Source organism: Berghia stephanieae, chromosome 3, assembly GCF_034508935.2.
Source record: "Berghia stephanieae isolate SIO BIC M18660-M18661 chromosome 3, UCSD_Bste_1.3, whole genome shotgun sequence".
Lineage (NCBI taxonomy): Eukaryota > Metazoa > Mollusca > Gastropoda > Nudibranchia > Aeolidiidae > Berghia > Berghia stephanieae.
This window is the reverse complement of record NC_088362.1, coordinates 24,489,979-24,513,246: the sequence shown is the minus strand read 5'-3', so window position 1 is coordinate 24,513,246 and position 23,268 is coordinate 24,489,979. Positions and strand designations below refer to the sequence as shown.

Sequence of the window (23,268 nt, the reverse complement as noted above, 5' to 3'; positions counted from 1 at the left end):
GGTATCCATCTCCATAGACGCAGGTTAATTTCCTGGATATCCTCTTCCCTTAGTCCCTTGTTCCCTCCCCACTGGTGGGCACTTCCCCCGAGTCCCAGGTTCAATCCCCTCGGTGGGTTTTGACAAAGAGAATTACCTTTCTGAGCTCACTCTTCACTGGTATCTACCTCTCGTATGTCCCATGTTCAATCCCCATTCGTGCCCACTTCCCATAGTCTCACGTTCATTCCCTTCAGTACCCAAATCCCATACTCAGGCTCAATTCCCACTGGTATCCATCTCCCATAGTCCCAGGTTCATTTTCCACTGATATCCTCTTCTCATAGTCCCAGGTTCATTCCCCCCTTTTGTCTACTTCCCATAACTTTGTCGGATATTGTCAGGTTTCATCACATTTCGTCTGGTTTCACCAAAAAGTAATTGCTTTTTTATGAAACCCGCCAAAACCCATAGTCTCAGGTTCACTCCCCACTAGTGTACACTTCCCCTGGGTCTCAGGTTCACTCCCCACTATTGCGTACTTCCTATAACTTTGTCGGATATTATCTGGTTTCGTCGGGTTTCGTAAAAAGTATTTGCTTTTCTATGAAACCCGCCGAAAACCGTAGTCCCAGGTTCACTCCCCAATGGTGTACACTTCCCTGAGTCCCAGGTTCACTCCCCTCTGCTGCCTACTTCCCATAACATTGTTGGGTTTCGGCGGGTTTTGTAAAAAAGAAACACAGAGAAAATAGGATAGTCAAAAAAGTATAGGTTTACAATTGAAAGCACACGAGAATTTTTGTTTAGTATTTAAGAGTTTTGTGGCGCTTGCAACACATTTAGGTCATATCAGTGCTAGTAAAAAGGAAGAAAATGGGATAGTAAAAAGTTACAGAATTACAATTAAAGTACCCAAGAGAAAGTGAGACGAAGGGGAACTGGGAACAAATAGGGGATCAGATGTAGATTCCAAAAGCAAACCATCAATGTACTAAGTTTGAGATCACCTAAAAGTCTCATCCGGACACAAGCACAAGATCCAACAAAGAGGAATACACTCAAATGCTTACATTATACATTAAAAATAACAAATATAATAATACATACAGAGTGATGATTTACAAGGAAAAAAATATCATCTCCCAAAACAATAACTATGCATTTGACTGCTTCCCTCCTAGCCAGGACTCCGACCAGGGCCAGGAAAATAAACAAGTAATCTCATTCCAAGACAAAGACAGAAAGCATGTTGGAAAACAGATATAAGGGGACAGAAGACACAGTACCTCCCTGCCCGCTATGGGAGGTCAGGATCCCCACCCAGAATAATAAAATTAATAATAATAATAATAATAATAATAATAATAATAATAATAAAATAATAATAATAATAATAATAATAATAATAATAATAATGATATAATAATAATAGTAGTAATAATAATAATAATAATAATAATAATAATATTAATAATAATATTAATAATAATAATAATAATAATAATAATAATAATAATAATAATAATAATAATAATAATAATAAAAATAATAATCATAATCATCATCATCATCAACATCATAATAATAATAATAATATTAATAATAATAATAATAATAATAATAATAATAATCACAACAGTATTTCATATTTTTAAAAGATTTTAAGACACCAACATATTCAAAGACTTACCGGGTTGTATAGCTTTATTTTCCATACTAAAATAATAATATTGTCGTTATGACTTGGCTATAACATGCATCAAGTTCGATTTGGAATAAGACGAGTATTCATATGTCACTCACCTATTGCCTCAAAACGGTATTATGTCAATTTTTCTTTTTTTAATGTATTTGTTAATTTGTGAAGACTAAACCATATTTTCCTAACGATGCTAGGAACTTTGTAGGCCATGTCTCAGCGCCAGTAAAAAGAAAAATGATTGAGGAGAAGGTGTAGATCTAAAGTTAAAAGCACCAAATAAAAAGTATGTTTGTTTTTTAGGTCTTTTTTTTATTTTAAAGTGTTTTATTATTTATGACACTTGCTACACATTTAGGCCATTTCAGCGCCAGTAAAAAGGAAGAAAATGGGATAGTAAAAAGAATTCTAGTCTAGATTGTTTCCATCCCAGCCAAGGACTCTGACAAGGGAAAGGACAAAACCAAGTAATCCAATTCCAAGACAATGACAAAAAGCCATTTGGAAAACATTTATAGGGGCAAAGAAGGCAGAGTAAGTGACCTCCCTCCCTGCAAGCGGAACGTTCCCAATGGCCCTGTATGACTGTGGGAACATGCATTCTGAAACCTATACCCTTCCGTTGACCTTGATTATATTACTTCTAAACAAAATGTATTCTTTTTTTGTTTTTTTTTGTTGTTGTTGTTGTTTTTTTTTTTTTTTTGCAATGATTGGTTCTCAAATTTACTAATTTGACAATAAGAATTATCCTTGTGGTCTGGATATCATTAAGCATCAAAATATTTTATTTGTCAACAAGGATACCTGCATTAGAATTAAAAAAAACAAACAAAAAAAAAACAATTCTTGATCTTCCAAGTATTCTGTTTACAAAGGACAATAGGTACATCTTGTTTCTGGATGAGAATTTTAGGTGATTTCATTCAAACTTAAAAAATCATACCTACCAACCTAAGCTGAAAAAAAAGGAGTCAAACTAAAAACAAAAAAAGGAAGTTTGGGGGGAATATTAGAGGTAAACCTAAATTTGATTTAACTCTCTCCTTACCAGCCATTTTCAGGATTTTCCACAGAACTTCACACCCAACTAACACAAAAATATATTTTTTTATCATTCAAACACAATAGCAGGAAGTTCTAGCGATAAATAATTTCTTTAGTAAAACATGCTTACAACACACTGATCATTTTCTTTAGATTGTATGATGTACAAGAGAAATTTGAATAAGAAAGATTTTGGGTGTATCGTAACGAATGTGACGATTTTCCTATAGTTGGTAAGGAGAGGGTTAACCCATTGCCGCCCAAATCGCCCGCTAAAAAAACATCTCAATCAGTCCAACTCGCCCGATATCGCCCGCCAGGTACCCAGCATCTTTGAACCCGTAAACTAAAAACGTGTGTAGAACCACTTCTTTTTATTTAGAAAACGAAAGTAGAGAAAGAGTGAAAGTGAAACTAGAAATTTCCCGATCAAAATTCGTTTGTCTGCTGTGATTTTTTTAAGTTTGTCGACCAAATCGGTTGTGGTAACGTCCTTTTTTTTTTTTTTTTGCTGGAATCGCGTTTGAATTCCTCAATTCTCGGGCGTGATCAACGTTTTTTAATGGATAGTGATGATGAAAGTGCTCATTCAGACACTGAATCAGACATTGAGGTTGAGTTGGATGCGTATTTTGATGACATTGACAATGGATTTCATGTGTTTTAATATTATTACATATTTTTCAACTTTAACATTTTTTTTCAAATCAAAATATGAATCAATAGTCCAAAACAATACATCAAATTAAAGGCCATTCATTCTTCTTTCCAAAACAGCTTTTATTTTGTTTCTAGCATGTCTCACATACGCGCAATTAATTTTTTAATGAAGTGTACTATGACATTTGGAAGAGTTATCTCCACTCGCATGGTCTGTGAGAGACATTTTTTCAGATTATGTCCGGGCAGCAATGGGTTAAAAGACTTTCATTTCACTATATTTACCTGATACTTTTTATGAAAGTTGCCCAGCATCTCTTAATGAGTTTTACCTAGTACCACAATTTTTTTTTAATTGCATTCACCAACATGAAAAAATCAGTTTCGCATTTTAAAAATAAAAAAAACATTTTTTGTTCAAGATATGACAGACGAAAAAACAATCAGTTTTCCCTATTACGGCGGGGTACGGGGAGAAAAGAATTGGAGTAAATCCAATTTTATCGGAGTACTTGGAAGGTATGGAAAATTGATGATATGCTTTTACTTACCTCCTCTATTTTAACCAGTCCCTTTAGTCTTATATTTTCTTGGCCGCTTTTCATTGTAAATCTAGAATATTTTACTATCCCGTTTTCTTCCTTTTTACAGGTGCCAACAAAGTATCAAAATATGTTTTTTTGTACAAAAAAAAAAAAAAGAAAAAAAGATGCAAGCCAAGCATGAAAAAAAAAAAAACAATTCTTGAACGCGCAAATTGTTTTTGTTTTTTTTTCTCACAAAGAACAATATAGAAATCTCAGAAATTGTTTATCTATTGCGTCATAGTAGAATCAGTTTTTCCCCAAAACAAAGGGCTATAATATAAGGGGGGTGGTTGGGGGGGTAAAGTGGTCGAGTGGTTAAGGCATCACTGTGACCCAGAAGGTCCCAGGTTTGAGACCCGCTTCATGTGCTTTAATTTTTTTTCTCCTTGGGCAAGATTATTAACCCCCAGTTTGCTCACTTGGACAACATGGGTGATTCCTGTTGACATCAGACATCTTGTTTGATGAATTGTCTATATTCCTTCATGGAATGCCTAGGCGACGATATCTTATGATGCCATGGCGGAACGGAATAATAGATAAAGGCTATAACTATAACACTACCCTATAGAGGTGATGGGTGACATATAATTATAAAGGTTTGACTACAATCTTGATTAGACAAAATTCTGGTGGGTTTCTCAAAATGAATAATTATATAAAATAAGACATAATGTCAATAAGAGAGGCATGCTGGTATATTACAAAGTAATTGTGTTTATGGTTATCAAATATAAACAAATAATCCAAAAAGGTGGCCTAAATTGATCGATGTGAACTCACAAATACAAACAAATAATCCCTTAAAAGTCTCATCCGGACCCAAGCACAAGATCCCAAGAGGAGTACACTCAAATGTTTACATTATACATTCAAAATAACAAATATAACAACACATAGCAGAGAGATGATTTACAAGGATACAAATATCATCTCCTAAATACTAAAACTATACATTTGACTGTTTTCCTTCCAGCCAAGGACTCCGGCAAGGTCCAGGACAAAAACTAGTGATCCCATCCCAAGACAAAAACAGGAAATCATCTCTGAAAACAGACATAGTGGGGTCAGAAGACACAGCAAGTGACTCCTGTCCACCCACAAACATTGCCTTAAACCATGATACAACAACAAAGCATGACAACATATACGTGAAGGTGGCAGCCAGTCCAAATTGTCCGAACATTTTTCAAAGAATGTACGCACCTTACATGTCCTTATAAATAGTGCAAAATGAGAATGAAAAGTGTAAAAAAAAGTTCTGTTGCGGCGATATTGTGAGATATCAGACTCAGACAATTGTTGGACTAAGCACATGCTTTTTTAACAGACAATAAATATCACACATTGTTACAATAGGCAACCAAGATTTAGTAAAATAAATGTAAAAGTTTCATCTATACACATAAGGATAACAACAAGAAGAACGATTATCCTTTTATTTTATTTTTTATTATTTAAATAATTTTAAAGTGTGAAAATTTTTTATCCCATTTTTCATCTCGAACTCTAAAATAATTCTTGTTGTCTTAAAAAGGTGCAAACAAAATAGACTAGAGAAACAATGTAATAAGTGTTTGCAAAATCTCCACTGTTATTTGAATTGAACACTGTTTTGCTTTTGTTGTTAGAGGTTTTACTGTGCTTACGACACTTTAAGGTCACTTCAGGAGGATGATGAGCTGTACTATACAAACTATACATTTGACTGTTTTTTGTTTGTTTATTGCTTTAGGTCTCTTCCAACACAATTGAGGTTATATGAGAGACCGCTGAAACAAAAAAACAAGCAATCTAACAAAAATAGTACAAATGTCAATCAAAAGCATAACCTAAAGATATCATAAGCTAAATTATAAATAACCAAGAACAAACAGGCAGAGGATTTACAGGAAAAAAAATATCCCCTGTCAAAAATACAATCACAAACCAAAGAAGCAGGATAGGCTAGTAAAGAGAAGAAGAAACGACATCACTATCGGATCGTACACCCATGCGAACATCATAGGTATATGATTCAAGGGTGATGCTCCCATCCAACCACCCGCCATTTGACTGTTTCCCTCCCAAGCAGGGTATCCGGCCAGGGTAAAACCAAGTAATCTCATTCCAAGACAAAGATAGAAAGCAAGTTGGAAAACAGATATAAGGGGATAGAAGACATAGTAAGTGGCCTTCCTGCCCACTACGGGAGATCAGGAACCCCACCCAGTGTGCGATCTTACAATGAGCTTATTTTAACATAACCTAAAAGTCCCATCCAGGCACAAGAAAAGGATCCCGCTATAAAGGATGCACTCAGATGCTTACATTGTACAAATTAAATATAATAGTGCCTAAGAGAGAGATGATTTACAAGGAAAAAAAATATCATCTCTCAAAAAATGGAAGTACACCAGAGCTGCCAACCCCATCTGATTAGAAATGTGTACAATGGGACCTCAAAATGGGGGAGATTTCATAAAATGGGTACAATCCTGAAATCGACAGAAACTAACCATTGTGAAAGTAAGAGGAAGGTATACTTACATAAAGTCACACTGTTCAAGCTCAATCGCAGCAACAATGATGTTCCCAAGACTATATAAAACAATAGGAGCGAGTTCACTATAGAATAATAGAGCAATGAATTGGTATCTAGTACAAATTTGAACGATCAAGCAAGCTTAAGATAACAGCGATACGAGCATCTGGGCTATTACAACTAAAGAAAACTGAAGTGACTCTGTAAACTGAAAATGGGTACAATCTTGGGGGAAATGCGTACAAACATACAATCGCTGAAAATGCGTACAGTTCCGCATTTTTTGCGGTAGGTTGGCAGCTCTGGTATACATTTTGACTGCTTCCTTCTCAACTAGGAAACAACTAAACAATCCAAAACGAAGACAGAGCGCAACATGGAAAGGGAAAGAGATAGAGGAGGATAGAAGACTAGGCAAAATTGACCTCTCTGCCCACCATGGGAGGTCAGAAGACCCAGCCCCTTAAACGGTAAAAAGTTTGATTGGGCTAATTTAGTTAGAGCTTATCATCTGACTGGTTGATTTAGAAAAAAAAAACAATAACAAAGAGCTGAGTGACGTCAATTGCATTCATCCTATCTGTAACTCCACCATTTGTTCTACAGAAGAATATACTGTCAATAAAATAAATCATGGACATCATTATTCTCTCTCAAAACAGGAACTACAACATGGACAAATTCATTGAAAAAAAGGAAAAAAAGGACAACACAAAAATCTTGAAAATGAGACTCATTCTGTAAAAAATAACAAACATTGTCGGCATCATTTCGTTAAATACGGTACAAGTGACAACAAAACCTTAAGTAATAATAACATTAATACTAATAATACTAATAACAATAATAAGACCATCACCCGATACATATCCATTATAATTACTACTCTCCAAATAACAAAATAATTCTGCTTAACAGACGGAGATTAAAAATAGGAAACAAAGAGTAACATTAAAAATAAACAAGAAAGAAATACAGAGTAGTACGAATTCATTAAAAAGTGAATAAATGAATATAACAGCTTAAAAGAAAAAACCAAACAAACCATAATATGGTATTTTCGGGCTCAAAACCCCTCTTCAAATTAGAAAAAAAAAACTCAGCTGATTACAAAAACAGAGAAAAAAACCCAAATAAACGTGAATACATCACTTAAAATCCGCACAGATGGCAGAAATATGTCTTGTCGGCAATTTGGTATGACGTCAAAGCAATTTTTGAGCTTTCCTGTATTATATTTGTCAAACCCTATGATTGTACCACCATGACTGATACAACCAAGTTTTAAAATCAAATATTAAATTTGTTGCATCAAATAACATTACATATATATATATATATAATTCAGACCAAAAAAAAGGGAGAGAGAACAAAACTGTCTTAAACTGTTAGTAGATGTAAAATGTAGTCATAATGGTCATAAATTAAACATCATTTATTTACAGTTACAGCTCCTGAAGGTCCTGTTCCAGGTATTCATTAATCGCGGCATTTCCAGCCAAAAAAAAATAAATAAAAGGCATTTTGAATGGGAAAAGACATTTTAGTCTCAATCTGACAACATTTAGTCAGACCTGCCTACCATTACCAAAAATTCGTAGAATTACGAAATTTTGGCTTAAACTTCACAACTTCATGAGCATTTCTAATCATTAAAATTTATTATTGAAAATTAAAGGGGATGCAAGGGTACACATATTTACGGATTTTGAAGTGTTATTTAGTGCATTGTGAGGGTAAATTGTTGATTTACAAAGCAAACTATAGCGACTACAATATTTATCTCCTAAAAGTTACGAATTTTAAAATTGTATGCAGGTATGTTTAGTGGATCTTCTCACCAAATTCAAAATAACATCCATTTTTTTTCATATTCTTGACAAAGATAGAAATTTATTTTTTTTCTCACATTATGGTAAATTTTGTGGCAAAACCGATACACTTATGATTATCTGGCAAGGTGGTTTACACACCTTGGGGTAAATAGTGGCCAGAGAGTGTTACTTAAACTAGCTGATCTGAAACAGGTTTGTAATAGGCATCAGCAAGGTTTACATATTTCTAATGTCTGACACTACCTGTCGCCAAGTAATGGATGAATGCTATTTGCTAAAATTGTAAAAAGACTTGTAAAGAGTATATGAAAATATTGCATGCTAAGCATCTCTTCATCAAACGATATCACCCTTTAATCTTAGAAAAGCATACATTAGATCCATCTAGCTTCCCCTTAACTGTTGCCTTTAAACAACCAATATTTTCATCGATTCAAAAAATGAGCTTACCAACACCAACTAAGACCAGCTGGAAGATTTCATAAAGCAGGTTTTTCCATTCCTGGCTTTTTAGTCAGAAAAAGTGCTTGCCTGTTGTTGATATCAAAGCTAAACACATATGTGAAAATAGCTTACCCAAGGATCAATAGCTTGGTTTTGTTTTTTTGTTGTTTTAGAGATTTAACAGCAATTGCGACACACAAGGATCATTGAAGTGCCAGTATGGCTTGATCAACTGATATAAGTTGTACAAATTTTGTGTACACCAAATCACAGTGATGATAATGTCAAAAAGGAGGAAAATCTACCGGTTGTCAGTCAAGTCCAAATCTAATGCAAAAATAAATAACATAGCTATTCATTGTTACTTAATATTACGTAATATATTACTACTTCTGAAGCACATCTACTCTGATCATTTGACACACAACCTGACTTTTTGTAAATATAATTTAACAAATTGTCATTTCCAATTAAACATTTTAGAGTCCTGCAGTACAGCCTGTTATATCAATAGATTATGATAAACTTTTGGCCAAAAGACCAGGTTTACATTATAAACCCTGCTAGTGTCCTGAGGAATTATGCAACCTCCTTCTTCTGTGCTAGGCAATAAGTCAGCAAGTCAAATTGTTAAGCGGCGTTTACTGAGCATTTTAGAGCATTTATATAGCGAAATATCCACTAAATATGCTCAAAGCACTTTACAAGGGATCCTTAGCCAACAACAGCACTAAAACATATAGGACGACACATGACGCCTATAAGGCGATCGTACAGTTTTTTCCGGACAGAGACAACGCTGTGAACGGCCAGGCACTCGTTTTACACAGAGTACAGTAAGAGAGTGTGAGTAAAGAGGCTTTGCCAGGACTCAACTATGCGCCGCTCAGAGAGGGATTTGAACCCTGGACCTTCCGATACAAAGGCAAGTGCCATACTATACAAGATCACATAGCCGCAGTTCACATCTCGTCTGACCCAATCATGCATGTTCCTATCTCCATCATGCCTGTCAGTCAGTCATGGCAGTTTCACAAACAACAATCGTTTCCTCAATTATATAAAATATTTAATTTAATTCAAATTTCCTTATTTAGACACGAAGTTCAACATTTGGAATCAGGGCCGCCCTGACTTGATACCAGATTGGAGAAGGAGGTCACACAAGCCTAATTCACAACGCTTTTGATATCAAGAGCTGAGGGGATTTAAAAAAAAAAAAAAGAAATTTAAACCAATACAATAAAAAAATTTTTTTTTTTAAAGTGACAAAACATATGGCTGGGATAAATTAATTGTCCTCTTTTGTTTTACTTTCGTTTCCTTTTTTACTTTTTGCCGCCACTTAGATCTGTCCCTGCTGATTTTGATAACAGCTCAGGAGTCGGTACATTTTCTGGGTTGTTGTTGGCAACCTCAGCAGCAAATTTTTCACGAATTTTGTTTCTGTCCTCTTCTGACATCACATGACTGGGGAAATTCAAGATGTAAAATTGTTAAAGAGTAGACATAACGACATACACTTGATATAATGTCAATAGCTACAATAAACAATTCATTTCATTTATACGTAAGGACTCTGCAAAGGAAGTGAGCCAATTAATGAAATATAAAGACCTGAAAAAAATCTGTATGAAATAGTGGCATACAAAGCACGACAGAAAATACAAGAAAATAAAAACTCACAAAAAATGAACTGGGGATTTGATTGAACCTCACAAGGAAGGCGATTTTTTGAAAGATTTTTTTTCTTGTATTTTTCTTTCATGCTTTGTCTCGCACTGTTTCAGATGTTTATCTTACACCAGTCCCTGCTCCTTAATTTTTCATTTTTAAATCAACAATAGACTAGCCTCCTATCCAAATGGTAGCAAGCAATTGCTATTGTCCGTTTCACGCTATAGAAACATGGATAAACTTCGACTCGATGGGCCCATTGTGTGTATAAGTTGACTGAAAGGTTGAGATGTGTCCTATCATGTGTGAGAAAATTACATCTAGAGTTAACATTTTTTATCTGTTTAAATTGTTATTCAAGTCTTACATGAAATGAAATGACCAAGTATGTAAAGCATTGCACCATGACCATGGGGGTCCTGAGTTTGTGCTTGGCTTCGGGCACTTTCATATTTTTTTCCTTAAGCACGGTTTTCAACCAGTAATATGCTCATTTTAGCAAAACATAGGCTGTTCCTCTTGAATTTCTTAAGCAACCGATTCTGACAATCCATGCAGATAGGCATTATTTCTGTTTTGTTTTGTTTTCTCAAGATTGAAAAGATTATCTAATATTGAAGTCTCATGTCGATAGATGAACATAGCTGCCAACTTTTCAAAAATAAAATAAGGATCGCTCATTGGGCCCGGGATGAGGGGACGATGTGTGCCCCCTCCCCCTTTTAACAAATCGCAACATATAAAAGTCAGCCTTTTTAATTACTATTACTAACACTAACAAGTTTGAGATAACAGAGGCTAGTCCAAATGTTGCTAAATTATCGGGTTTAGTACCAGCACATTTGAATCGTTAAAATGTCACTTTCCACAATGAGATCAGAATTTCAGAACAGACAATATAAAGAAAGAATTCAACTGCCTCAACTTTGATAAGGACCAATACACAAGAAGCACAATTGTAAAATAAATGAAATAACTTAGGATGGTTTTGGGGTAAAAATTATGTGAGTTGGGCTAAAAAATAGGCGATTGCATAAATGTATTCTTTCATGCAACATAATGGTCTTTAAGAAGTACACAATAATAGTAGTTATAGTAAAATGCACCTCTAAATATTGGAGAATTCCTACTTCTTTACTTTGACAAGATAAACACACCTAAAAATGGAGTATACTTATTTTTCTTGAACCTAAACCGTTACAAAAGCTTGCTTGAAAAAAAAAAAAAATTAAAATCAGATGAAGATGTTTTTTTTAAGGGATTAAATTTATATTTCTTAAATTAATAAAAGGAAATAATCATTGTCATGTTTAATCTATATAAGTAATTGATTTTCTGATTGAATACCTTCCAGTCAAAGATGTGGATTTAATTTTATTTTTAATTAAAATAATATTTGTAACAAATAGTGAAAGTATCAATACTGTCTTAGAATATTCAAAGTATATCGAGGCTAACATCCATATTCTATGCAAATCTCCAATACATTATGAAAGCTTTGATTTGAGTAAAAAACAGGCGTCATATTAACAACTGGAATATTTTTAATTGTTGAAAATCATTTATGATAGAGGCATAATTCAAATTAACGAGCTACACAGGAATGGAGATTATGCTGTGCTGATTTAAACCCTGCTCATCATCTCTCACTGGACACCAATAATAATAATAATAATAATAATAATAATAATAATAGTAGTAGTAGTAATAGCAATAATAAGGGATCAATAATGATAATTCATTGGCTCACATGCCTTGTTTACCACAAAATAGTCAAAAATTAAAATTAGTAAAAAATTACAAAATACGGATTTTGAACTAAAAATAAGGACTTACGGACTCTGGGAGTCAAATACGGAACAAATCCGTTTTTAACGGAACGGTTAGCAGCTATGGATGAATAATATTGAAGTCTCATGTAGAAAGATGAATAATCATAGCTAAGTAAAAGGCGCATCTAAAATGACAAGAAAACAAAAAGCTAAAGAAAGTCTTCAGAGAAGAACTAACCCACCCCCCCCCCCTTTTTTTTTTTTTCTATGGGGCTGGACCGCACCTAGGTGTGAGAGAATTAAATCTGGTTAAAGTTTGTACTCATTTATTCCTACATCTGTAATTTTTTATTTACCTTTATTATCGTTTGCATCGAATTTGGATCGCATTCTGGTGTATTTTTTAGTGTGCTCTTATCCACTATGCCATTGGTGCCAGTGATAAAGGAATGATAAACAAAGAGATAATACTGAAAATACTCACTGGTAATGTATGAATCTGGCACCCTGCGTAAGTTGGGCTACTTCATTTGTTATATGGCAGGACATCAAGAGGAGGTTTCTTGGGATGACCTTCCAGGCAAATCTCATGAACAACATGGAGTATACAGACAGTGCTGGGGGGGAATAAATAAGTTATAAAATAAAATAAGTAAAATACAATTCCCTTTATTCATCCCATAGGGCAAATTTGTTTCTAGGGTCTATTCCAAGGGAAGACTGGAATAACCCAGGCGTCGGCCACAGTGCAGCAGCGTAAATTGAGCTAGGGGGAGGTGACTTGCTCAAGGCCACACAGTGCATCTGCCAGTGATCTAACACGGAGCAAAGACCGTACCACTGAGCCACGCTGCTAATATTCATATAGCATATTATGATGAATGTTTGTGTATGTGTGTCTTCTTTATGTGTGTAAGCTGAGTTACTTCAAGACATAGGAGATTTCTTGGGATGACCTTTCAGGCAAACTGCATACAATACATAGACAGGGCTAGGGGAGATGATATGACAAATTATGATGTGCCTGTGTATGTGTTTGTGTTTGAAAGAGAATCAGAAAGATTGAGAAACAGCAGGGTATTGGAATTATGATAAATAGCTAATGTAAATGTTATGACATGGCAAAGGCTGCTGTATCATTGAGGTCCTGAGTGAAGGACCTGGGTTTGAATCCTGCTCTGAGCAGCACATAGTTCAGTGATTGGAAAAGGCTCTTTACTCACATTCTCTGACCGTACTCGGGTGTAAAACGAGTGTCTCTGTCAAGGAAAAAAAAAAGTGGAATATCACCCAACAGGCATCATGTTTCATCCTACATGTCAAGTATTACTGTTTACTTGGAATCCCCTGTAAAGCACTTTGAGCACATTCAGTGGATATTGCGCTATATAAATACTCACATTTTATACCATTTTGGGATGATGAGTCGAGGATATCTGCATATGCCTTACATTGCACGGACCTTCATTGTGAATATTTTGACAAATTACGAGACCAGAAAGACTTCATTTTTGGACACATTAGGACAAATTAAATAAGTAGATGGGTCTAAATCAGACCTGCATACTTGAAACGTAAAAATTCGTAATTTTTAGGAGATAAAAATTGTAGTCGCTGTAGTTAACTTTAAAAACCAATATTTTACCCTCACAAGAATTAAATAACACTTCAAAATCATAGTAGTAGTAGTAGTAGTAGTAGTAGTAGTAGTAGTTGTTGTTGTTGTAGTAGTGGGAGTAGTGGTGGTAGTAGTAGTAGTAGAGTAGTAGTAGAGTAGTAGTAATTCAGAAAAGTGAGTGGAGCAGGCACTTATGTTGGTAACAACAAGATATGAAGTGAGTAGAAAAGTGCCAGAAGACAATAGAGAATAAAAATTTTTTTCGCAGCGGTGGTGGGGTTTGAACCTGCGACCTTATTGGTACGACAACTCCGCCTGGCAGGTGAGAGCGTGGCTCTACCGTGTGAGCTATCCACGAACACAAAAATATTCGTTTCAAACCCAAAGTCATTTCTAGATCCCTCTCTCACCCACTTCTTGAGATCGCCGATTCGTTCACCACCATCGCGAAGTAATTTTGACCAGCAGTTAAGCTTAATAGCCAATATTCTCATCACAAACATATAACATAGAAACGATTGAGACATGGAGTATGCTCCGGTGTATGGGGTGAATTTTTAATTCAGAAAAGTGAGTGGAGCAGGCACTTATGTTGGTAACAACAAGATATGAAGTGAGTAGAAAAATGCCAGAAGACAATAGAGAATAAAAAATTTTTTCGCAGCGGTGGTGGGGTTTGAACCTGCGACCTTATTGGTACGACAACTCCGCCTGGCAGGTGAGAGCGTGGCTCTACCGTGTGAGCTATCCACGAACACAAAAATATTCGTTTCAAACCCAAAGTCATTTCTAGATCCCTCTCTCACCCACTTCTTGAGATCGCCGATTCGTTCACCACCATCGCGAAGTAATTTTGACCAGCAGTTAAGCTTAATAGCCAATATTCTCATCACAAACATATAACATAGAAACGATTGAGACATGGAGTATGCTCCGGTGTATGGGGTGAATTTTTAATTCAGAAAAGTGAGTGGAGCAGGCACTTATGTTGGTAACAACAAGATATGAAGTGAGTAGAAAAGTGCCAGAAGACAATAGAGAATAAAAATTTTTTTCGCAGCGGTGGTGGGGTTTGAACCTGCGACCTTATTGGTACGACAACTCCGCCTGGCAGGTGAGAGCGTGGCTCTACCGTGTGAGCTATCACTATAATTACTTCGCGATGGTGGTGAACGAATCGGCGATCTCAAGAAGTGGGTGAGAGAGGGATCTAGAAATGACTTTGGGTTTGAAACGAATATTTTTGTGTTCGTGGATAGCTCACACGGTAGAGCCACGCTCTCACCTGCCAAGCGGAGTTGTCGTACCAATAAGGTCGCAGGTTCAAACCCCACCACCGCTGCGAAAAAAATTTTTATTCTCTATTGTCTTCTGGCACTTTTCTACTCACTTCATATCTTGTTGTTACCAACATAAGTGCCTGCTCCACTCACTTTTCTGAATTAAAAATTCACCCCATACACCGGAGCATACTCCATGTCTCAATCGTTTCTATGTTATATGTTTGTGATGAGAATATTGGCTATTAAGCTTAACTGCTGGTCAAAATTACTTCGCGATGGTGGTGAACGAATCGGCGATCTCAAGAAGTGGGTGAGAGAGGGATCTAGAAATGACTTTGGGTTTGAAACGAATATTTTTGTGTTCGTGGATAGCTCACACGGTAGAGCCACGCTCTCACCTGCCAGGCGGAGTTGTCGTACCAATAAGGTCGCAGGTTCAAACCCCACCACCGCTGCGAAAAAATTTTTTATTCTCTATTGTCTTCTGGCACTTTTCTACTCACTTCATATCTTGTTGTTACCAACATAAGTGCCTGCTCCACTCACTTTTCTGAATTAAAAATTCACCCCATACACCGGAGCATACTCCATGTCTCAATCGTTTCTATGTTATATGTTTGTGATGAGAATATTGGCTATTAAGCTTAACTGCTGGTCAAAATTACTTCGCGATGGTGGTGAACGAATCGGCGATCTCAAGAAGTGGGTGAGAGAGGGATCTAGAAATGACTTTGGGTTTGAAACGAATATTTTTGTGTTCGTGGATAGCTCACACGGTAGAGCCACGCTCTCACCTGCCAGGCGGAGTTGTCGTACCAATAAGGTCGCAGGTTCAAACCCACCACCGCTGCGAAAAAAATTTTTATTCTCTATTGTCTTCTGGCACTTTTCTACTCACTTCATATCTTGTTGTTACCAACATAAGTGCCTGCTCCACTCACTTTTCTGAATTAAAAATTCACCCCATACACCGGAGCATACTCCATGTCTCAATCGTTTCTATGTTATATGTTTGTGATGAGAATATTGGCTATTAAGCTTAACTGCTGGTCAAAATTACTTCGCGATGGTGGTGAACGAATCGGCGATCTCAAGAAGTGGGTGAGAGAGGGATCTAGAAATGACTTTGGGTTTGAAACGAATATTTTTGTGTTCGTGGATAGCTCACACGGTAGAGCCACGCTCTCACCTGCCAGGCGGAGTTGTCGTACCAATAAGGTCGCAGGTTCAAACCCCACCACCGCTGCGAAAAAAATTTTTATTCTCTATTGTCTTCTGGCACTTTTCTACTCACTTCATATCTTGTTGTTACCAACATAAGTGCCTGCTCCACTCACTTTTCTGAATTAAAAATTCACCCCATACACCGGAGCATACTCCATGTCTCAATCGTTTCTATGTTATATGTTTGTGATGAGAATATTGGCTATTAAGCTTAACTGCTGGTCAAAATTACTTCGCGATGGTGGTGAACGAATCGGCGATCTCAAGAAGTGGGTGAGAGAGGGATCTAGAAATGACTTTGGGTTTGAAACGAATATTTTTGTGTTCGTGGATAGCTCACACGGTAGAGCCACGCTCTCACCTGCCAGGCGGAGTTGTCGTACCAATAAGGTCGCAGGTTCAAACCCCACCACCGCTGCGAAAAAATTTTTTATTCTCTATTGTCTTCTGGCACTTTTCTACTCACTTCATATCTTGTTGTTACCAACATAAGTGCCTGCTCCACTCACTTTTCTGAATTAAAAATTCACCCCATACACCGGAGCATACTCCATGTCTCAATCGTTTCTATGTTATATGTTTGTGATGAGAATATTGGCTATTAAGCTTAACTGCTGGTCAAAATTACTTCGCGATGGTGGTGAACGAATCGGCGATCTCAAGAAGTGGGTGAGAGAGGGATCTAGAAATGACTTTGGGTTTGAAACGAATATTTTTGTGTTCGTGGATAGCTCACACGGTAGAGCCACGCTCTCACCTGCCAGGCGGAGTTGTCGTACCAATAAGGTCGCAGGTTCAAACCCCACCACCGCTGCGAAAAAATTTTTTATTCTCTATTGTCTTCTGGCACTTTTCTACTCACTTCATATCTTAGAGTAGTAGTAGTAGTAGTAGTAGTAGTAGTAGTAGTAGTAGTAGTAGTAGTAGTAGTAGTAGTAGTAGTAGTAGTAGTAGTATAGTAGTAGTAGTAGTAGTAGTTAGTAGTAGTAGTAGTTAGTAGTAGTATAGTAGTAGTAGTAGTAGTAGTAGTAGTAGTAGTAGTAGTAGTAGTAGTAGTAGTAGTAGTAGTAGTAGTAGTAGTAGTAGTAGTAGTAGTAGTTAGTAGTAGTAGTAGTAGTAGTAGTAGTAGTAGTAGTAGTAGTTAGTAGTAGTAGTAGTAGTAGTAGTAGTATAGTAGTATAGTAGTAGTAGTAGTAGTGTAGTAGTAGTAGTAGTAGTAGTAGTAGTAGTGTAGTAGTAGTGTATAGTAGTAGTAGTAGTAGTAGTAGTAGTAGTAGTAGTAGTAGTAGTAGTAGTAGTAGTAGTAGTAGTAGTAGTAAGTAGTAGTAGTAGTAGTAGTAGTAGTAGTAGTAGTAGTAGTAGTTGTAGTAGTAGTAGTAGTAGTAGTAGAGTAGTAGTAGTAGTAGTAGTAGTAGTAGTAGTAGTAGTAGTAGTAGTAGTAGTAGTAGTAGTAGTAGTAGTACGAGGGCTCTTTCATAATTAACCGAAAAATGCCTGTAAAATCCGCGTTTTTATGCTATCAACAAAATTCTTGCACGTGTTCATGCCTTGACTCGTCCTTCATTTCTCTACGTAACAGCCAAGTCTGTCGACACACTTCTGCCAACGCCGCACCATGAAATAGATACCCTCTCGGAAGAAATTTCCGTCAAGGTTTTGTAGCCAATTTCCGCACATGGTCAACAAGCTCTTCATCGACATCAAAGCGCTTTCCTGCCAGCTCACGTTTCAGTGGCCCAAAGAGGTGATAATCAGATGGTGCGAGGTCTGGACTGGTGTGGTGGGTGTGGCACAATCTCCCATCCATATTTCTCTAGCCAACCTTGCGTCACACGTGCTGTGTGGGGTGTAGCGTTGTCGTGTTGCAAAATGATCCCGTTGGTCAACTGCCCTGGGCGCTTTCTGCGAATGGCCTCCCTAAGCTTGTCAAGAGTTTGGCAGTACCTTGCAGCATTGATTGTTTCTCCAGGTTGTAAGGTTTCGAACAGAATAACACCACGACTGTCCCAGAAAACATTTCCCATTATTTTCTTTGCTGACCGCATGACTTTGAATTTCTTCGCGACAGGTGAGGATGGATGTTTCCATGTCATCGAATCTTGCTTTGTTTCTGGGGTGCAATGGTGCAACCAAGTCTCATCACCGGTGATTATGCTGTCAAGAAAAGTCACATCGTACCCTAGAAAGTCTCCGCCGGCGTTGGCAGTATGCCCGTGAACCCTGCGTGAGCTCTTGCTTCTTCTCAAAAGTTCCCTGCAGATGTCCAATCTTTGTTCTTTATGATTGTCTGTCAATTGCTTAGGAACCCATCTTGCGCTGACTTTTCTGTAGCCAAGTTCATCAAATACAATTCTATGGGCAGAAGTTTCCGAAATTTCAAGACTGCTTGCGATTTCATGAAGTTTCAACCTCCTGTCTTGACGAATAAGCTCATCAGCTCGCTTCACATTGTCTTCTGACGTCGCAGTTATCGAACGCCCTCTCCCTTCCCGTCTGTCAAGTCGGAATGGCCGACTTCAAACAAATTACACCAGTGATAGACTTGTGTACGGCTTATAACATGCTCACCATATACACTCTGAAGTTCTTTATGAATTTCGGTAGGATTCAGACTTTTGGCGTTCAAAAAACGTATGACAGCTCTCATTTCCTCCTTTGACCAAGTTTCAAGGTGGGCCGCCATCTTTAAAATCGTCTAGAAATTCATTGTGCAAAATGATGCACTTCATAATTTCTGGGAATATCCGTAAGGAAATAAGGAATATCATGTCGTTTACAGAATTAAAAAATCTCCACTGGTTGCTGAGCAATGGGTATTTTTCGGTTATTTCTGAAAGAGCCCTCGTAGTAGTAGTATAGTAGTAGTAGTAGTAGTAGTAGTAGTAGTAGTAGTAGTAGTAGTAGTAGTAGTTAGTAGTAGTAGTAGTAGTAGTAGTAGTAGTAGTAGTAGTAGTTAGTAGTAGTAGTAGTAGTAGTAGTAGTAGTAGTAGTAGTAGTAGTAGTAGTAGTAGTAGTAGTAGTAGTAGTAGTAGTAGTAGTAGTAGTAGTAGTAGTAGTAGTAGTAGTAGTAGTAGTAGTAGTAGTAGTAGTAGTAGTAGTAGTAGTAGTAGTAGTAGTAGTAGTAGTAGTAGTAGTAGTAGTAGTAGTAGTAGTAGTATAGTAGTAGTAGTAGTAGTAGTAGTAGTAGTAGTAGTAGTAGTAGTAGTAGTAGTAGTAGTAGTAGTAGTAAGTAGTAGTAGTAGTAGTAGTAGTAGTAGTAGTAGTAGTAGTAGTAGTAGTAGTAGTAGTAGTAGTAGTAGTAGTAGTAGTAGTAGTAGTAGTAGTAGTAAGTAGTAGTAGTAGTAGTAGTAGTAGTAGTAGTAGTAGTAGTAGTAGTAGTAGTAGTAGTAGTAGTAGTAGTAGTAGTAGTAGTAGTAGTAGTAGTAGTAGTAGTAGTAGTAGTAGTAGTAGTAGTAGTAGTAGTAGTAGTAGTAGTAGTAGTAGTAGTAGTAGTAGTAGTAGTAGTAGTAGTAGTAGTTAGTAGTAGTAGTAGTAGTAGTAGTAGTAGTAGTAGTAGTAGTAGTAGTAGTAGTAGTAGTAGTAGTAGTAGTAGTAGTAGTAGTAGTAGTAGTAGTAGTGTAGTAGTAGTAGTAGTAGTAGTAGTAGTAGTAGTAGTAGTAGTAGTAGTAGTAGTAGTAGTAGTAGTAGTAGTAGTAGTAGTAGTAGTAGTAGTAGTAGTAGTAGTAATTTTTGTATTTGGGCATGAGCTTCCCTCCGGATGTGTGGTGGGGCTATTCCTGCTGCACGGTAGACCAGTGGTAATGGTGTTGCTCTCAGCTGGCCCGTTATGATCCGGCAGGCGTTGTTGAGCTCGGGTCTAGCTTGGAGGCATGGCATGATCGGGCCCATACAGCTGAGCAGTACTCCGCAGTTGAGTAGCTGAGGGCCAATGCTGTGGTCCTTAGAGTTTTAGGGTCAGTTCCCCAGTTCATGTTTGCCAGCTTTCCAAGGAGGGCATTACGCGTGGACACTTTTGCCTTGGTCTTCCTCACGTGTTCTCTGAAGGACAGAGTCCGATCAAGCGTCACTCCGAGGTACACTGGGTGGTAGTTGTACTCTAATGTCTGGCCATTCCACTTGATGTTAAGTTTTTTGTGGGCTTGGTGGTTGTTGAGGTGAAATGCACACACTTGTGTTTTCCCTGGGTTGGCGTTCAGCGAGTTTTTAGTGTAGTACTTTGTAAGGGTGTCTAGGGCATTTGTCAGTCTGCTCTCGATTGGTTGGAAGGACACATCCTGTGTTGCGAGGCATAGGTCATCAGCATATATGAATCGGCGGATATTTGGGAACTCAGGCTGATCATTTGTATATATGTTGAAAAGTGTTGGAGCTAGCACTGATCCTTGGGGAAGACCATTCTTCTGGGTGCGCCACCTGCTCTTCCGGCCATCCATTTCAACAAAGAAGCGCCTGTTTTCGAGAAGTGACTGGATAATATTTACAATTTTCTTATTCTTTATCATTTTAGCCACTTTGAGGAGTAGGATCTTGTGATTCACTGTGTCATAGGCTGCAGTGAGGTCGACGAAGACTGTGCCAGTGACCCGTTTTGTCTCAAACCCATCTTCTATGAATTGTGTAAGGTTAAGAAGTTGACCACATGTTGACCGTCCTGGTCGGAATCCAGCCTGGTCTGGAGACAGTTGTTCGTCTAGACTGGGTGACATGCGGGACATAACCATTCGCTCAAATAGCTTGTATGCGATGCACAGGAGGGAAATCGGGCGATAGCTTTTCTTGGATTTTGGATCTTTCCCCGGTTTCAGTAGGGCGACTACTCTTGCTTTCCTCCATGCACTTCCGGAGGGAAGCTCATGCCCAAATACAAAAATACAAACAGGAAATGGACCAGAGACACCCCCTTCATGACCACAATTGCCCCAAAAGCAGGCTCAAATCAAGAAAAAGCTTCCTCACAGTAGAGAGCCTTCACCCAGACCACTCAGCATTCTTCCGCCTGGACAAATGGGTAGAATGGGACAAGACAGCAAACGATGCCCTCCAGCCCCCAACAGAAAAGCTCCCAGCAGGCACAGACCTCAAAAGAAAAGAATGGGTGGCGCTGAACAGAGCTAGAGCAAAGGTGGGAAACACCGCCACCAACCTCTTTAAATGGAAAATCTCACCGGGCACTGAATGCCCATGCGGTCACCCCAGACAGACCATGGACCACATCCTGTCCGAATGCTCGCTGGGACCTCACTGCACCAATGCTGACCTGAGGGAATGCAACCAGACTGCCCGGGACTGGCTGACTCACTGGCGCGACAAGATATGATATGATGAGTAGTAGTAGTAGTAGTAGTAGTAGTAGTAGTAGTAGTAGTAGTAGTAGTAGTAGTAGTAGTAGTAGTAGTAGTAGTAGTAGTAGTAGTAGTAGTAGTAGTAGTAGGAGTAGGATTAGGAGTAGTAGTAGTAGTAGTGTATGGCTATTGTGGAGATGTGGGCCCAGGAGAAGGTAGGGTTGGATCATTCTTAGTCTGACATTTCACTATCAGCTGTTCCAGCATGATTGTATCTGGGGATGGCATCACCTTCAGTATCATTAAGATACTCAAGCTCTTGCATGTAGTCTGGTATCAACTTAAATTTTCAATTAATTTTAATGACTTAGAGATGCTCATGAAGTTCTGAAAGCAGAGCCAAAATTTTGTAATTTTACTAATGTTTCGTAATAGTAGGCAGGTCTGGACCAAAATAATATTTGAAAATAAGTGGTTTAGCTGAATAATGCCATGCGTGAAGTGCAGGAGAGAGCGGGTCCTAATCATCCCCCAAGACCATTGAGAACAAAGAATAAATATTTCCAGCTACCCTTTAGATAGGATGCTAGTCTTTTGCAAAAGCACTCTCTCCCAGATTTAACAGACCCAGTTACCCAATCACTTCCGGGTGGACAGGGGAGTCAGCAAAATATACATGCAATAAATGAAGTGAGTAGGAAAGTGACAGAAGACAACAAAGAATGAAACCTTTCGCTGCAGCGATGGGGGCTTGAACCCATGACCTTATTGGTACGACAACTCTGCCTGGCTGGGGAGATTGTGATTCTACCGTATGAGCTATCCATGACCCCTTTAAAAGTCAGCTCAAATTCGAGTATAAGAAGAGTTGTCATACCAGTAAAGTCGAGGGTTTGAGCCCCCATCGCCGCTGCAAAGTTTTTATTCTCTGTTGTCTTCTAGCACTTTCCTACTCACTTCATTTCTTGTTAGTATCAACAAAAGATAAATGCTGACTTCACCAGAGATCAACAAAGTACATTCCCTTTATTCATCCCCATGGGGAAATTTGTCTTTAAGGTCCACTCGAAAGGAAGACTGGAACCATCCAGTTATCAGCCACCGAGCAGCACCACAACGTGATCTAGACCTGAGGAACTTGTTCAGGGTGATTAACTCAACTGGGGAGTTGAACTCAATACTTTCCGGGTACGAAGCAAAGACTATATCGCTGAGCCACACTGCTGTGGTTAAAAATTTTAAAGAAGCATAAAATCATTACCGAGAGTCATTTTGCCACTGATAATTTCTGGGTTTTTCTGCAAATCGCCAATTGCTGCCAGAGGTAAGCCCCAGTTAGCCACTGAAGAGAGAGAAAATAATAAGAAAACAGTATTATTTACATTTCCATGGTAACATTGTGAAGACAGGAAGAAAAAAAACGTTTCTTTTAAATCACATTAGGAGTCAGTGACCAATTAATGCCTACTGAACACTTCAAATTAAAATAAATAAAAACATTACAGAGTTGCCAACTCAGGAGAACATTTACTGAACTTTTACACAAACAAATTGACCGACCCCTTTCTGATTGCTGAACTCCAGTAAAAAGACTTTTAAAGATTTTACAGTTTGTTTTTTATTGGTTGAAGAAA

General features: G+C 37.7%; 1 protein-coding gene across 1 annotated transcript in view; it reads right to left on the bottom strand.

The window, feature by feature from the left end:
- Positions 1-2,336: 2,336 nt before the first annotated feature.
- LOC144967406 (mitochondrial pyruvate carrier 1-like) overlaps positions 2,337-23,268 on the bottom strand; it is a 32,561-nt gene continuing 11,629 nt past the window's right edge. The window contains exons 3-5 of the mRNA XM_078904571.1: positions 22,896-22,976; positions 12,712-12,844; positions 2,337-10,248 (exon numbers count right to left, since the gene is read on the bottom strand). Coding sequence (XP_078760697.1) covers positions 10,107-10,248; positions 12,712-12,844; positions 22,896-22,905 — 285 coding nt within the window. The 5' untranslated portion in view covers positions 22,906-22,976 and the 3' untranslated portion in view covers positions 2,337-10,106. The remainder of the gene's footprint in view (positions 10,249-12,711; positions 12,845-22,895; positions 22,977-23,268) is intronic.